The sequence below is a fragment of the Leuciscus leuciscus genome, assembly GCF_965113295.1.
Source record: "Leuciscus leuciscus genome assembly, chromosome: 10".
NCBI classification, from domain to species: Eukaryota; Metazoa; Chordata; class Actinopteri; order Cypriniformes; family Leuciscidae; genus Leuciscus; species Leuciscus leuciscus.
Window position 1 is genome coordinate 10,194,221 of NC_138734.1, and position 17,778 is coordinate 10,211,998.

General features: G+C 39.3%; 1 protein-coding gene across 1 annotated transcript; it reads left to right on the forward strand.

The window, feature by feature from the left end:
* The first annotated feature begins 287 nt into the window (after positions 1 to 287).
* On the forward strand, positions 288 to 2,994 carry fzd9b (frizzled class receptor 9b). The gene has a single exon (XM_082181565.1). The coding sequence runs from the start codon at positions 807 to 809 to the stop codon at positions 2,553 to 2,555; it is 1,749 nt and encodes a 582-aa protein (XP_082037691.1). The 5' UTR covers positions 288 to 806; the 3' UTR covers positions 2,556 to 2,994.
* The last annotated feature ends 14,784 nt before the right edge of the window (positions 2,995 to 17,778 follow it).

A 17,778-nucleotide genomic window follows, 5' to 3' on the forward strand; every position in this document is an offset into this window, starting at 1 on the left:
TCATTGTTTTAATTTGCAGTCGGAAAAATTACATGGTATTTTGGCTCGAACTACGATTGCCATGGTAAATGTTTTCCAAGGGTAAATCTCCAGATTGAGCGTTTGTGTTTTACTGCGCGCCTTCTATGTTGTAGGTGGGCGGAGCCACGATTTACGCAATATATATTCTGTAGTAAGTAGGTGGAGCACATTCTCGGCGTCATTGGCTTTTCAGAAGTGTGTGGGCGGAACCAGTCGAGTACGTCATGAATACCCCGCCCCCGTATTAAAGGGACACAGAGAGGAGAGCGAAAGTTCAGTGTGAGCAACAGAGATGTGAGGAGAACAGAGAGGAGCTGCAGTCGGATTATACGCTTCACAGAAGTTTGGAGATAACCGAAGACACGGACAGATTTGTTGTTTCTCTTGTTGAGCTCCTCCTGATGCCCTTATTTGTCCCAATAATAACGGTAATGACTGACGTGAAATATTAGTTGTTTTTTTTTAAGTGATTGTGCACGCGCGCTCTTCAAAATAACATACGAACTTGGACATTAAGCATCCTTTTTGTATGATATGAAGACTTTGAAAGAGGATTTTTCAGAGAAGTTTAATTCAGAGGAATATCTATTTTTCAGCGTTTTATTTGGATGACATGAAATATTAATTGAAACACTATTCATATAAGCAATGTCTATGGAGCTACATAATCACCCATAATTCCAAAAAGAAAAAAGAAAAAAAAAGAATCTTCTTTTGGGACTGTATATGTCAGGAAAGTTTTTCTTGACTTATTTCATTCAAAAAAAGGTGACTGAAAATACAGCATGGGAGGCTCACCTTTAAAAATTGTGATTTCTCTGTGGTGTCAGCTGGTTATTGCTGCCTACAGTTTAGAGATTGGCTCTTATGACCCGGAGAGAGGAAGACCAGCTAAATGCGAGCCTATCGCCATCCCTATGTGCCAGGGCATCGGGTACAACCTCACCCGGATGCCCAACTTTATGGACCACGAAAATCAGAGGGAAGCTGCGATTAAACTGAATGAATTCGCCCCTCTGGTGGAATATGGCTGTGATGTGCATTTGAGATTTTTTCTCTGCTCTCTTTATGCCCCTATGTGTACTGATCAAGTGTCCACATCCATCCACGCCTGTCGTCCGATGTGCGAACAGGCACGTCAGAAGTGCTCGCCCATCATGGAGAAGTTTAATTATGCTTGGCCTGATTCTTTGGACTGCTCTAAACTGCCCACCAGATATGACCCCAACGCTCTGTGCATGGAAGCCCCGGAAAATGACACCAAAACTGAGACTAAGAAAGGAGAGGGCATGTTGCCTGTGCCGTCCAGACCCAGGCAGCCTGGCACTGGGAACGGACGGTCAGGGGGCGGCATGGGAGTTTGTGAAAACCCGGAAAAGTTCCAGTACGTGGAAAAGAGCGAGACGTGCGCTCCACGCTGCTCGTCCGCTGTGGACGTGTTCTGGTCCAGACAGGATAAGGACTTTGCTTTTATTTGGATGGCGGTTTGGTCTACTCTGTGCTTCATATCCACAGCTTTCACAGTCCTAACCTTCCTCCTTGACCCACATCGCTTCCAGTACCCAGAGCGGCCCATCATCTTCCTCTCCATGTGCTACAACGTTTACTCAGTCGCCTTTATCATTCGATCCGTCGCCGGGGCAGAGAACATCGCGTGTGACCGTGAGAATGGCGAGTTGTACATCATCCAAGAAGGCCTGGAGAGTACAGGTTGCACCATAGTCTTCCTCATCCTCTACTATTTTGGCATGGCAAGCTCCATCTGGTGGGTCATCCTCACTCTCACTTGGTTCCTGGCGGCTGGTAAGAAATGGGGTCACGAGGCTATTGAGTCGCACAGCAGCTACTTTCACATGGCTGCTTGGGGCATACCTGCCCTGAAGACCATAGTCATCCTCACCATGCGTAAAGTGGCGGGCGACGAGCTCACTGGACTGTGCTATGTGGGCAGTATGGATGTGGGGGCGCTAACAGGCTTCGTCCTCGTGCCTCTGTCCTGTTATCTCATCATTGGGACGTCTTTCATCCTGACCGGCTTCGTGGCGCTTTTCCACATCCGGAAGGTGATGAAGACCGAAGGCACCAACACGGAAAAGCTGGAAAAGCTGATGGTGAAAATCGGCATCTACTCCATCCTGTACACGGTTCCTGCCACCTGCGTCATCATTTGCTACTTCTATGAGCGGCTCAACATGGACTACTGGAAATTCCGAGGGCTCCAAAGCAAGTGCACCACATTCCCGGGTCGGAGGAACGAGGACTGCTCTCTGGAATCTTCGGTGCCCACCGTGGCCGTGTTCATGCTGAAGATCTTCATGTCGCTGGTGGTGGGCATCACCAGTGGCGTGTGGGTCTGGAGCTCCAAGACGCTGCAGACTTGGCAGGGTCTGTGTAGCAGAAAGTTTACAGACAGGACTTGCAGGAAGCAGTGCAGCGGGAGCTGTAGCACTAGTCACTACCACTACAAAGCACCTGCCGTCATACTGCACATGTCCAAGACTGATCCCTACTCGGACTGTCCCACGCATGTATGAGCACAGCGCTGAGACTGTGATGTCCTGTACTGTGGACTTTGTGAGAATAAGACATGCAGTGCAGTGAAGCTTTACGGCGAACTAAACAAACTTAAAGCCCAACATTGCAGCTAAACAATGGATTAACAGTACTTTCTTAAAGGGAGAATTTTATTATCGCTTGCTGTAGCAATAAATGAGACAGATACGCACATCCTAATCAGTTCTAAATATCTGCAATTGCTCTTGCATGGAGAAGTGCAAAGTGTTCCCGTTTGAAAGCTGTTCAGTGACTTGTTAATATGTTTAATTTACTTGTTCAAATGTTTCAGGACACATTATTTATTGTATATATAAATATATTTAATTTTTCTTGGTCTTGGTTTCTCACAAGATGGCATTGATCATTTGTTTAAAAGTGCCTTTTTGAAGAAGATAATAAAATGTTATATATTTTCAACAGTTGACTGAAGTTTATTCTTTGAAGTAGGCATTTCAAGAGTTAACTGCTAACCTAAATGTGTTTACTTGTACTTTTGTTTTAGTGTTGCTACACAAAGTGACACTACTATTTCAATTTCATTCAAGTACTTGTGAAGCACGGCTGTGTTTGCATCTATTTAGAGGTGGAAGTTAAAGAGAAGCGCCTTGGTGAGACTTTTCACATCGACTGTAACAAGAAAATGCGTCAAAGCAATGCAAATATTTTGATGAAGAAAGCTAGGTTTGCATCTGAAAGGTCGCCCCAGTTCAAATGCAAATCGATCCTTGAGGGACCCTTTCAGGAGCCTTCAAAAGAGTGGGCTACCCCCGAATAACAATGGCTTTGTACGCCCCTGACACGAATAAATCTATGTCACTTTTAAGAGCCTATTGGTCAGAGTTGGGACTAAGCTTGGATCGTGAAGATTAAGCTTGTAGCTAAGGCCTCATTTTTGTTTTTACCACATTGTTTATGAATCACGTTATAGTCCATGTTTTTTTTTTTCTCCTTCTTTCAGCTGTTTGCTCTATTTTCTCTCTTTAATTCCCCTCCATATGACAGACGCAGTCGCTTTGGGCACGCTCTCCTTTGAGCGCGTTTATCAGAACAGAAATCCCTGGTGGTTTTCTCTCCTTCATCCTCAAAGGGAATCGTTGAGCAGAGTGACAGACAGTAGCCTGGATTTCTCTATGCGAACGTTCACATCATCACCTTTAAACGCAGAGGTTGTTCTGGAATTATATTTCATTAATGAGGAGCAGCACATGCACACAAACACATCCAGATTCTCCTATTGTTGTGTGTCGCTTCTCTCTTCCCCCTCCACTCTTTGATGTGAGCCACTCATGCAAATAAAGGCACTTTTCTCCAACGCTTGATCCGGAGCATGTAGGGCTCCAATGGCTGTTTGAATTGTACTTTCTTCACCCTACCTCTACCCGTTTGTAACTGCAGATCTGGATTTTGATGATTCATTTGTATGCCATAGCATATTTGTTTCAGCTCATTTTCTTCAAATGTGTTTATTGGCTTAAAAACTTACAAGCCAACAGGCTATGCATTATGAGCAAACATATTACATATATATTTTTATAATAATATATATATTGTAGCATGGGTGTATGTTAAGTATCCCTGAAAAGAATGGTCTATTTGGTCTTCCATTCATAATCGTTGAATAGTCTGAAACTGGTGGACACATAGGGATAGTAACATATTCAAGTGTTTCCATATACTGTAATGGAAAATGTGGTGCTGGTGTACTGTTACATACTACATACTGTCAAAGTAAATAAATATACTTTTCAATAAGTTCTGGTGTAGTTTCATAAAACACTACAATCTAGTTTTTACGTGACATTATTTGCGCAAACTTAGTGGAAGTCCTAAAAATCCAGTTGTGTCTAAATTATGAATTTTTAAATAGTTTCACTGAACAATCTAGACATGGCCCTAAACCGCCTTCGTTCTCCCAAGTAACACTGTGAAGTATAATTAATATTACCAAATCTATTTGTTCTAACAATTCATGTAATTCAAACTGTTCACAGAAACATTGATTTATTTGAGTCCCTGCGAAGCCCAAATTTTATTTTATTTTTGTAAAATATTTAATTAAATGTTGCTGTTCACTGTTTTCAACACCGTTATTGAAAGGTTTCACATCATATGTATTTTTTTTAATATATTACCCCCTGAGCTTAGTGAGTCCTTTGTTTGCTTACAACCAAGGTTTCCCAAGCACACTAAAATTAAGTTCATGGTCCGTTCAGCTGGTCAAGCAAATATAAAGTGTCTAAGCATTTCCATATATATGAAATTTCGTCCACCTTATAAAATATCTGAATAAAAACGTTCAATTTATCAGGGCTTGGGGCAAAAAATGTGACCAAACATTTACCTCAGATATTAAAAACTAAATTATGTACAATATTGCAATATTGTATAATGTTCTATTCAAGCCCTAGAATTAATCTTGTGCATTACGTATGGCAATGATGATTTGATTTCACAAGTAATAATTGTTCAGTAATTGTTCAATTGTCCAAAAAATGTCCCTGTCAATCAATTATAAGTGGCAAATATAGCCCTACAATAATTTCTGAGACTGCTGCAATATTTTACAGGCAGTTGCTGACAGGTCTATATGAGTTATAGAAGCCACATTGTTTTGTTGTTTAAACTGACAGCTGCATGTGTCATTTACCCATCGTCATCACAACAAAGCGGCTCCTCTGAGAGAGCTTTGGCAAGTGCACACATCCTTTCAGCAACCACTGTTTCAGAGCAGGTCGCTGAGGTCTGCTAGCGTTTTATGACAGAGTGTTTTGGTATTTTTCAGCTCAGGTTGCCTCTCTGGAGGAGTGCTTTACCTCCATCACAATGTCAGTAAACTGCATCGTGTGTGTGTGTGTGTGTGTGTGTGTGTGTGTGTGTGTGTGTGTGTGTGTGTGTGTGTGTGTGTGTGTGTGTGTGTGTGTGTGTGTGTGTGTGTGTGTGTGTGTGTGTGCTTGAGTGTGTGTGTGTGTGTGTGTGTGTGTGTGTGTGTGTGTGTGTGTGTGTGTGTGTGTGTGTGTGTGTGTGTGTGTGTGTGTGTGTGTGTGTGTGTGTGTGTGTGTGTGTGTGTGTGTGTGTGTGTGTGTGCATGCGTGTGTCTAAAGGCACCAATTAAAATGACTCAGGCCAGTGGCTTATATCTGAAATGCACCTGCCCAACCACAAATGTGAGGTCAACACTGGAGTAAAACATGCATTCACTCACATCCTCTCACTGACTTCCAACGGAAGCTTGTTTCCGCCACAGAATAAAAAATAAAAAAGGACATTTCTCATTTTTTGTCAGAATTGTGAGATTAAAAAGACCTTTGTAAGACAAATACCTTTTATTTTAAGTTTATATGTCACAATTCAGATTTTTTTTCTCACAATTCCGAGTTTATATCTCACAATTGTAAGGGAAAAAAAGTTTTTAAAAAATGCGAAACTCGAGTTTATATCTTGCAATTCGGAGTTATAATGTCGGAATTTTTATTATTTTATTCCTTGCCTTCCATAACTTCTTCTCTCACAAACCTTAAATAAGCTTTCATGATGTTAAAGCCTATCAAACAAACATTAATCAGGGTAGTGCCATATTATTTTCTGACAGGAATGAAAAAGAAGACCTACATAAAACATCTTTCCAAATGCCTTTCAATAGAAACAATTTAGAAGGTTACATGTGATCTAGGACGTTTATACAGCACATTCCACTGAAAAGACTGTAAGTCTATCACAGAGTAAAATCCAGGATGGCGTCTAACCTGACTAAGGTCTATAGTTCACTCTAAAATTCATTTGTTTATATATTTTATTATCTAATGCACCTTTAAAGAGTTAAAGTGTTCAGACACTTTTTAGGCCCACCGCGGGTCGGTTAGCCACACTCTCTTCTGTCCGGCTGAGTGGAGTGTGAGAGACCCTGTCCGGTCATGTGTTTGATTAAAAGAGGATCTTTATGAGGTGTTTACCCACCTCCACCCGAACCCAAGCCATGCTTATCAGTCCACAACCATCCACCCACCCCTCAGGAAAGAAGAAAGAGAGAGAGGGAGAGCAAAGAGAATAAAAGAAGCCCTCATTACACTCATCCACCCCCTCCACCCTCCCCTGCCCTCCAGAGAACTATCCCTTTTCTGCACTGTTTTGATGTGTAAATGAGCGCATTGAAAACCTGCTGGCCTAAAAGAGAAGCTTTCCATGAAAATGCGCCAGTCGCTTCGCAGAGGGGTTCACACATAGCGAGTCTGCCTCGCTCAGCACTGATGCTCCTGTTTTACTAATATGAACGTATACAAACAAGTATGAGTACATTCATGTAAACGAAACATTGGAATGTTGGGAAATCGCTACTCAACTCATGCATAAGCAAACTGGATATAAACAAAGGGGATAAAGGGATGGTTCAGAGTAAAATCAACCTAGGGTCCTTTGCACCATGACCTCGAGCCAAACACTCCCCCCCAGAAGCCTTTTTTTCCCTTGGTCGAACATTATTAAAGTTAGAGCTTATTTAGAGAAATCAGCCGGATGGGTTAGTGCAGGCGCTAATGGATCCAAGGATGTATCTCATAAATTACCCCACTAATAATGCCCAGAATGGTAACAAACTTATACAGTAGTACAAATAGGTTCTGTACTCATAAAATGAGGCATTGGAAAGTTTGTAAGTATATCAGGAGTTTATTTAAATAACACTTGCCTGATGGCTAATGCTACCGCTAACCCAGTCGTCGAGGTCACTTCCGTGATTTGGGAAAAGTCCTGGCAGAAAGCGATGCATAAGGATGTAGTGTAACGACGCCCAGTTCCAGGAATGCACTAATATTTTGTTGGTAGAACCAGTTTTCAGCAATTATCAGTTAACACTAATTTGTGTTAAAAAATTATAATAAAAAATGTTGGATATACTGGCTTTCTGCCTGGACTTTTACGTGCTTTACCCAAACCACTGAAGTGACGTTGACATCCGGGTTAGTAGTAGCATGAGCCGTCAGGCAAGTGTTATTTAAATAAACTCCTGATGTACTTAAAAACTTTCCAATGCCTCCTTTTATGAGTACATGACCTTTTTGTACTACTGTAGAAGCTTGGTTTCTGGGCATTATTAGTGGGTAATTTACGAGATACATCCTTGGATCCATTAGCACCTGCACTAAGCCATCCGGCTGATATCTCTCATTTGAATAATGTTCGACCAAGGGAAAAAAAGGCTTCTGGGGGGTGTTTGGCTCGAGGTCATAGTTCAAAGGAGTCGGACCCTGAGTTGATTTTACTCCGAACCATCCCTCAAGGTCAACATGAAACTTTCTTCATGCACAATCCAGGTCTTATTGTAAACAATTCATCAGTGCTACTCCCCCCAAAAATGATTGTTCCTAAAATACAATGTCTGTTCGTATTGAAACATTTATGTACAGTGATATGTCTCTAGTGTTGTAACTTGCATATAGGTTGGAGCTAAACTAGCAAGCGTAATAGTGTGACACTTATGATGTTCAAATGTATTTATTTACGACATAGCAATGAAGTTATATGTCCGTAAGCTAAAATCAGTGATTAGATATTTTGGCACCTATTTCAGTCCAGAACTGATTCTTTTTGCTTGCACACTGCAAGCGTATACAGCATCAGCGAGTGTGTAGTGTTCAGGTTTTCTTTACAATATGATTAGTTGTCACATCACCTGCTGCTACTGATGGTTTACTTACTGATAGTTTACCCAGAAATGACAGATTTATCATCATACACACTCTCATGACAAACTTGTATGACTGATTTTCTTCTGCTGAACATAAAAGAAGATATTTAAAAAAATGCTAGTAACAAAACCAGCTGGTGAACAATGAAATAACATTTCTGGGACATTTCTTAAAATATATTTTATTGGATAAAAAACCTGACCCTATTTACACATTTTTTATATATATATTGTGCACGATTCATCAATGCAATTTCTAACAAGTACACAAAAATGTTTGTCTTCAAAATCTTTTATCCATTTAGTAGGATATTTCTCCGTTTCTGAAATCAATTTTCTTTTCGGCTGATGCCACAGATATTTTCAACTCACTGCAAAAAAATTAATAAATAATATATATATATATATATATATATATATATATATATATATATATATATATATATATACAACAACAAAAAAATCTGTCTGTGGTGTCAGAAAAATAATCTTGTTTTACATTTGAAGTTTATTTTTCTGACTCGATTGGCATATTCATTAGTTTTCTCTCGTTTTAAGCATGATCACTTAATTTTGGTAAATTTTCAGAAAAGAAAACTTAATATCTTACGTCATTTTGCTTCTCAAATAAATGCATCTTGATTTAGCCTAACCCTTTCCCCCGCCAAACACAGAATTTTTCGGCTTTCCGTGTTTTCACTGTTATACGGTGTTATAGGGGGCGCTATGACATCTTCCGAAAGAGTGCTGAATCTCCTGATCAAAACACATGTGAAGAAGATGCAAAAACAAGCGATCTCATACATCTATATGCCTATGTAAAATAACGCAATCATCAACATTAAACAGCATATAAATCAAAAATGCCTAATGTTACTGAATGAGATGTTGACTCAGAACGAGCTTTAGGACTGTGCCAGCATTAGACTCGATGGTCCGAATCTGATCCAGATGTAGGTCTAGTCTTTGACAAAAACGTGATTTTCTCAGCTTTTTGCTCAAAATGTTTTAATGAAACTTGCCCAGTGTTGATAAAAAAGAAAGAATGCATGAAGCTGGAATAAAACATTTTATTTATTTTAAATTTTTTAAGCAGAGGGTCTGTTCTTTCTTTTGATATACTATTGCATGATCAGATATTCATAACAAACTATTCTGGGTGTCATGAAATTTTTGTGAAAATGATCAAAAATGCTGGCGGATGCTGGCAACCGTTTTAAAAACTGCTGGCGGGAAAAGAGTTAAGAATGTTTAGATATTTTGTACTGGAAAACAAGACAAAAATACTAAGAACCAAATCCAAAAACCTTCCTCCATTCTGGTGTGTATTGGCTGATTTAATTTAAAAATATGTAAAATGAAATAAGTAAAATGGGTTGTGATTTGTGTCTCACGCTGACTTTACACAAACTGAATAGAATGAATAGATATGATAGAAACACAGATTGCATTGCAGGTTTTGTGTAGCCTATCATCGCCAGTGCTTTCACACGCACACATGCACATCTACAGTACATAGTAGAAACCACAATGTACACTCAAACAAAACATAACCTTCTGCCAAAGGTGGAACAGCCAAAGTTCAGGTTTAAAAGGGCGGTCTCCTTACGATTTAGAAAATATGCACGAAATATCCCCAAAAATATTTTTTAAACAAGCATTGAGATCCTCAGAATAACATGAAGTCTACCCAGATTCCAAAATACTAAAACATCAGAGTTTATGTCAACGAAAGACCCCCAAATATGTTTAAAAAAAAAAAAAACATAAGAAACTTCAGGAGCACATTGAATTTTACAGACCATAACCCATCGACCTCATTGGTTCTGTCTTTGTGCTTGTTCAAGTATCCAGTGCTTCTGTTTTGTAATCAAATATTAAAGGGTTAGTTCACCCAAAAATGAAAATTCTGTCAGTAATTACTCACCCTCATGTTAATATAGTCGTTAATATAGTCCAAGTGACTACAGTGGCTCAATCTTACGTTTATAAAGCGACGAGAATACTTTTTGTGCGCAAATTTTTTTTTTTAAATAACGACTTTATTCCACTATTCATTTCCTTCTCTCTGGGCCTCGAGTTAGTTCACGCAGTGTTTCAGCGCAGCGCGTCTGTGTTGTACGTCACACGTAGGCTCACTATTGGCCGACGCTGGTCATGTGTGTGACGTGCAACACAGAAGCGCTACGCTAAAACACTGCGTGAACTAACTCGAGGCCCAGAGAGAAGGAAATGAATAGTGGAATAAAGTCGTTATGTTTTTTGTTTTTTTTTCGCACAAAAAGTATTCTTGTCGCTTTATAAACGTAAGATTGAGCCACTGTAGTCACTTGGACTATATTAACAATGTCTTTAATGTATTTTCTGGGCCAGCAAGTTATAGTGTCTTAGAAGCCTGTGGAAGAGATATCCAGCACTCAGATTTAATCAAAATTATCTAAATTTGTGTTCCGAAGATGAACGAAGGTCTTACGGGGTTGGAACAACATGAGGGTGAGTAATTACTGACAGAATTTTCATTTTTGGGTGAACTAACCCTTTAAGTTCTGAACTCATCTTGAGCCAACTTCTGCTCTCAGAGTAACACTGACATGGGTTTAATAAGCCACTGCAAACACTAAACCTGAACTTGGCCACAGCTTGATTTCACTGCATTCTGTATTAGCATGGGCACACTTGGATTTGACCCCATGCATTCCAAAATTCGCCAAAGGCCCAAGCCAGAACACAATTCATAATGAAACACAAGTAGGCTATATGTTACGTTCTCAACTAATTGCCACAAGGGGCGCTATTGTGGAAACTTTCTCTGTCTTATGCCCACTCTAAACTGCTTGTTCTATGTAGGGTCACAGGGATGCTGGTGTCTTGGGCTAAAGGCACCTATACCTATTGAGCTAAAGGCAACCTATTGACAGTTTAGTCTCACCAAATTCACCTGACCGCATGTCTTTGGGTTGTGGGGGAAACCAGAGCAACCACAATTCATATTCCAAAGAAATAACCTTTCAAAATTGAATTACTTGCTGTTCCTCTGAAATGACTTTCCTTTTTATCTTACATCACCAATTAATTTTATTCAGTCACGTAACTGGCACAGAGACCTAGAGGGCAAATGTTTTATTTATTTTTTATTCAACAGGTGATTTGTGGATTTTAATGGCGTTTCAGTTTTGTACTTAATTCCCATGATTATGTTTACATACATGATTGCCATTATTACACAACACGAATAATAGCAAATAAGAGAAATATTCAATATAACAATAGCAAATATTATGACTGTGTGATGGCAATTGCATATTGGGCTCTGGTGTGGCTCAGTTTTGAGGTTTCTGGTAAAGACTGGTGTTGATATGGTTTACTTAAGGCCGTGAATCCGTACCAATATTAAAACTTGTTCTGGAACAGTTCAGGGCCGGTTGTAGATTATTAATTGGCTGAGACTTGGCACATATGTGGCCATTGTCTTTAATCCAGATCTGAGTCCCCCGATCAACATAATTCATTGGTGTATGTGGGCCGAGCAAAAAGTGGTTGTGTGGGCCGGATATGGGCCAGAGAATAATTACTATGTAGGTAAAAACAGCCAAAGATTTTAAAATTGCCTTAGGCCTGGTTTCACAGACAAGTCTTAGATTAAGCTAGGATTAGGCCTTAGTTCAATTAGGACATTTAAGTAGCTTTTATAAATGTGCCTATAAAAAACATTACTGGTGTGCATCTTGAGACAAAACAATGGCACTGACTCATGTTACGTTAATTTCTGCTTGTCTGTACATATATGCCTCATCAATAATGTGTATACTGAATTTGGTCTTGCACTGTCTTACTACATTAGTACTTAGTACAAAAATTACTAGCTGGCAGTGGTTGACAGCCTTGTTTTGCCCTCCAGGTGGGCATTCCAATAAGGGTATGATGTCAAACTATGAATCCTTCTTATTTTTTCAACGCCTCCTCTCCAATCATACTTTTCCATTCTGTTAACGGCCACTTTTTTACAATTGAATCTGTTCGCAATGGATAAAATCAAGTCCCCATTGCCTTTCTCCTTTAATATCTTGTTTCATTCGTATTACAGAAGAAAAAGTTGTGAAAGGTTTAGCATTAACTGGTCTGCTGACATGTTTATAGCTACTGAACTGAATAACACTTCTGATTTAATGGTGCAGACATTTGAGGTAACTCTATCGCCCCCTTGAGTACTGAGGTTTCTTACCTCCACAGTAACTAAGGAATGTGTAAAGAATGTAAAAAGGGGCACTTGCTATGCATTCGCATCTGTAATTGCATAGACATTGAGCATATTTTTTGTCTTACAGTCCATGATACTAAATAGTTTGTGTCATTCAAAGGAAGGAATAGAAGAAAATATGAAAGCTAATAGGTCATGATTTCCATGATCTCCAGACATGCGAAACCCACTAAATCAGAGATTTAGGTCTTAAAAAAATCAGCCTTTCCCCTTCTTAGTCACTGTGAAAAATGGTATTAAACAGAACATAAAGCTTAGTGCAAATTTCCAGTCTGTTTCATCATGCCGTAGAAGAGATGCCAGTGGTTGTCAAGAGATTTGCAGCATACTCAAGTACTCATCTTTACGTCTTCACTTCTCCTAGACCCTGAAAAGAACGCTTGTTCTATTTTAGAATTTAACAGCCAGCTTCATTTTAATATCAGCATGAGATATTGTTTGTCGACTTCTCCACATTTTACATGTTGCCCTCAGGAGTACAGAGTCAGTAGTGACTGTGTTCGATTGATCCGAGGTAACTTTTTCCTCCTCCTCTCTTCAAAGTGACGTGAGCACATAGTGATGGCAAGGGTTTGTCGGGGTGACAAAGTGACGGGCGCTCGTCGAGGCCTTTCATCAGAGGTTGTCACAAAATGTGATCACAGGCGCTGTGTTATCTAGGTCAGGCGTTTAGACACGGAGGGCTCTTCCATTTTGATTCTAGTTGCTAGGCAGCACCCTTCTCTAATCTCCAGTACCAAAGTCTCTCCAGAGAGAGCAAGAGAGAGGGATCAACAAAAAAAAAGAAGGAGTGACGGGAAAAACAACAACAAAGGGCTGTAAACGGTGTCATCGTCTGGTTTTTGAAAAAGCACTGAGTGGCAAGGGGGGTCAGCAGTGTGAAAGTGCAAAGAAAAGACACCCATGCATCCTTGGGTACCTCCTTGATTTACAATCAATCTCACTCAAAAACACACAAACAAAAAGCCCTGATAATACTTAAAGCGAAATCGAAGATCAAACCGGTGTGACGTCAGAATTCGAACAAAATCAGGCCAAAACAGAACTCATTTGGAGTTCATTTTGGGAGTTCAAAACAGCACTCCAAAGTGAATTTTCTGGAAAAGTTTCTCCCGCTGGTAAACACCTTAGAATTACCGTTGGTCCGTGTTGATTATGTAAGTAGGTATGGCTCTGAGGCTCCGTCTTCTTTGACAAAGAAATCTTCTCCGGTACATTTTCTTTGTTCAGTCCAGCAAGGTAAATGTGTTTTTTTTATAAATTTTTAACATAAATGTCTATCTTTTTAAATGTACATATGCAATAACTAAATTGTCCTGACCTAAATGTCAAGTTAAGCATATATTCCCAGACAGCAACAACTGGTACATGTGGATTCAACTATGTTGCTCTCTGGGTTACATACTGTAGTGAATTCAAGTGTGGTACTGTGATAGAATGCCACCTTTGCAATAAGTCCGTTTGTGAAATTTCATCCCTGATAGATATTCCATGGTCCTTCGGATGAAACGTTAAACCGAGGTCCTGACTCTGGTCACAAATTGGCAAGGGGCTCATGATACAATACAATACATGTGTAACGATACGATATATCACAATATATTGTGATACGATACATATTGCGATATATTGCGATCATTCTTTTTTAAACAAAAATGTAAAAAATAATAGAGGTGAAAATACAACTTGCAGTGTATCACCTGAGGTATTCTGGTATGTGTATCACATTATATTGATAACTATAAATTGTTAGCAGAAAAATAATAACTTCCATTCCAATTTATTAGCAAAGCTATTTGCATTGCAGTGTCACTTAACAGTACACACTGAAATGTATGAAGTGCATATCATGCTACTGAACACTTAGATGCCACACTTGTAGATGCCACAATTTATAAAACTGAACTAGTATGTTGTAAATAAAAAATGAAGCGCATTAAGTAAACATTCAACTGAAATAGTCTGTATATGCTTAATATTCAACAATATCATTGATCTGCCTGCATTGAGACCATTGTATGAGAACTGAACTGATCGATGACATCACTGTTTTCTCCAGAGCTGCTGTATAAATAAACTGAATTAATAACTAATGATTTTTACAACCTAAATGAATCAAGTACTGAACGAACTTAATATGGACAATGACACTATTTTCTTCTAGGGCTGCAGTAAGCTTTAACAAACGTTGTTGCATTATTTTCCTGTTATCATTGTAAAGCTGCTTTGAAACGATCTCTGTTTTGCAAGTCGCAATATTTTTGCACAGCCCTCACTCTGTCTCCTCTCCACCAGTAAGCTGGTGTGTGGTGGGCATTCTGGCACAATATGGCTGCCGTCGCATCATCCAGGTGGATGCTGCACATTGGTGGTGGTTGAGGAGATTCCCCTCTTCCATGTAAAGTGCTTTGAGTCCCGAGAAAAGTGCTATATAAATGTAATGAATTATTATTATCATTATTATTATTAACTGTACATGGTGTTATTGGAAAGTGGGAACGTTTAGGAACAGAAGCAACTCAGCCACGATTCCCACAAAGTCGACGACCACACAAAGTCACAGAGCGGAGTCACCGAGTGCTGAGGTGCATGGTGCATAAGAGTCACCAACGCTCTGCTGATTCCATAGCTGAAGAGTTCCAAACTTCCACTGGCATCAACATCAGGACAAAAACTGTGCGGCGGGAGCTTCACGGAATGGGTTACCATAGCTGACCAGCTGCATGCAATACCAAGTGCTGGATGGAGTGGTGTAAAGCATGTCGCCACTGGACTCTGGAGCAGTGGAAACGTGTTCTGTGGAACTCCGAATCACACTTCTCTGTTTGGCAGTTTGATGGGCGAGTTTAGGTTTGGCGGATGCCAGGAGAACATTGACTGCATTGTGCCAACTGTAAACTTTGGTGGAGAAGTGATAATTATGGGGCTATTTTTCAGGGGTTGGGCCCCTTACTTCAGTGAAGGGAAATCTTAATGCTATACTTTGTGGAAACAGTTTGGAGAAGGCCCTTTTCTATTCCAGCATGACTGTACACCAGTGCACAAAACAAAGTCCATAAAGACATGTGTGGCGAGCAGGACGAGTGCTTGTGGCGGTGGCGTGATTACTGATGAGCGACACCTGCGCGACGCACCGGTCTCGCATCTCTCACGGTCACGGAGGAGCGGAAGCAGAAAAGGAAAAGCGACGACAGTGAAGATCGAGAGAGGACCAGGCCTGGACTATTTTATTTGCTGTTTATATTATAAGGCAGATTATATCCACATTATTCCTACGCCCCATGACGCTTTGCGCGAATAATGGGTGTAACTTAAGTTGAAATGTAAACAATCAGTGAAAGACTAGCTATGGACGCAATAATATATATTTTTAAACTGTGTAAAAAGACATTACATTATTCTACTCACCCTTCCACCATTGAACATTAAAAGGACATTTAAAGTGTAAAAGCATAAACAAGGTAATTTCAACAGACCATGAATAACCCCAAAAGCGTGAATCTTTCCACAGCAAAATCAGACGGTTAAATATCACTGTGGTAATCTGTATTATATAACATACATTGCCTTAATAAAAATAAAAAATAAATATATATATATATATATATATATATATATATATATGCGTGATACTATTTCAAAGTTCATTAATTTTGACAGATAATAAATTGTATGTAGCCTACCTGTGAAAACAAACCTGGAAAGAGACGTGAGGATTTGGGGAGAAAAAAAGAGAGATTATTCGTGCATTCCAGTGAATTATAATGGCATATATCGTAAATTAAATCAGGAGAACAGACGACAAATATGCAGTATATGTTGACCTTTTTCATAATATTACAGCGGAATGCAAAAGGAAAAAGGAAATAATCATGAGGAAAAGAATGCAGTGACTGAAAAGAGCTCTTGCCATAGATATTCTTATTATAACATGTCACGTTAAAATACCATGTGTTATGTAATTCTCATGTTATTCTTTAATAAAACATGAAAGAAAACTGATAGCTCATTGAGTCAAACTGACGGATAAGCTTTATTTGTAGGGCAACCTTATGATTTGAAATGATTCATTTCAGTCTTTTTGAATGGAAGTTCCCCAAACCGGAAGTGCCACCCATAATTCAAAACGCAGTAAGGTCGTCAGGAATAAGGTGGATAAAGGCACATATAATAAAACATTATTACATGTGCCTCATGCCTTTACTTTCATTTTGTATTTGTTTATTTATTTGTTATTAAAGTCTTTGAATGTTTGCCGGTTCCAACCTCCGTCTTCCCATAACAACAAACTTAGCTACAACATTTTTGAATGAGTTTGGTGTGGAAGAACTTGACTGGCCTTTACAGAGCCCTGACTTCAACCCCATCAAACACCTTTGGGATGAACTGGAATCCAACATCAATTCCTGACCTCACAAATGCTCTATTGGATAATTGGGCAAAAATTCCCACAGAAGCACTCTAAAATCTTGTGGAAAGCCTTCCCAGAAGAGTGGAAGCTATTATAGCTGCAAAGGGGGACTAACTCCCATAGCGCATTTGCATAGAAAAACAATGGAAAAGTAGCACATTGGAAAGGAAAAACGCGTTCTGTGTGAACGGCCCCTAATGCCGATGAATACTTCAATCAAGACCTCTATATTTAGTTTTTCAGCGACGTCTGCGTGAACATGCATAAGAGTCAAATAAGTTCTGAGACATGCTGGTCTTCAACCAGTGAAGTCACTCCATGCAAACTTTTGAAATAGCCAATATTAATTTCTCAAAGTCATAAAAACCTATTCGACAATATATACAAAATAAATAATCTTTAGAGTAATTTTATGAATAAAGGTGGAAAATAAAATGAAAAACATGTTGAAAAACAAAACTTTATTGTAAGTCTTGTCATTCCAATGTAGTGAAACAGCTGTCAGCAAGGGATGCTGCAGCACCCTCAGCACCCCATAGTTCTCACGGCCATGCTAACTCTATATTAATGTCTATGTATTTAGAATGTGATGTTACAGTTGGTGTAATGGTCAGGTGTCCCAAAACTTTTGTGCATATATAAAAGTCATTAATATATACTAAATAGGCTCTTTTCTCTGACCCCAGTTAATGAGTTTGAAAGACTCATCCTGTCTCACCTAAAAACAATAACTAACCCATATGCAGTTTGTATAATGGACATATGAAATTAAATACTGTTGCCTCACAACAAGAATATTCTCATTATATGTAATATCTATAAATAATTCTAAATCGTGATTTTGCCAAGTAA

Coding starts and splice junctions, on each gene's coding strand:
- fzd9b (XM_082181565.1), top strand. CDS start 807: ATGGGAGGCTCACCTTTAAAAATTGTGATTTCTCTGTGGTGTCAGCTG.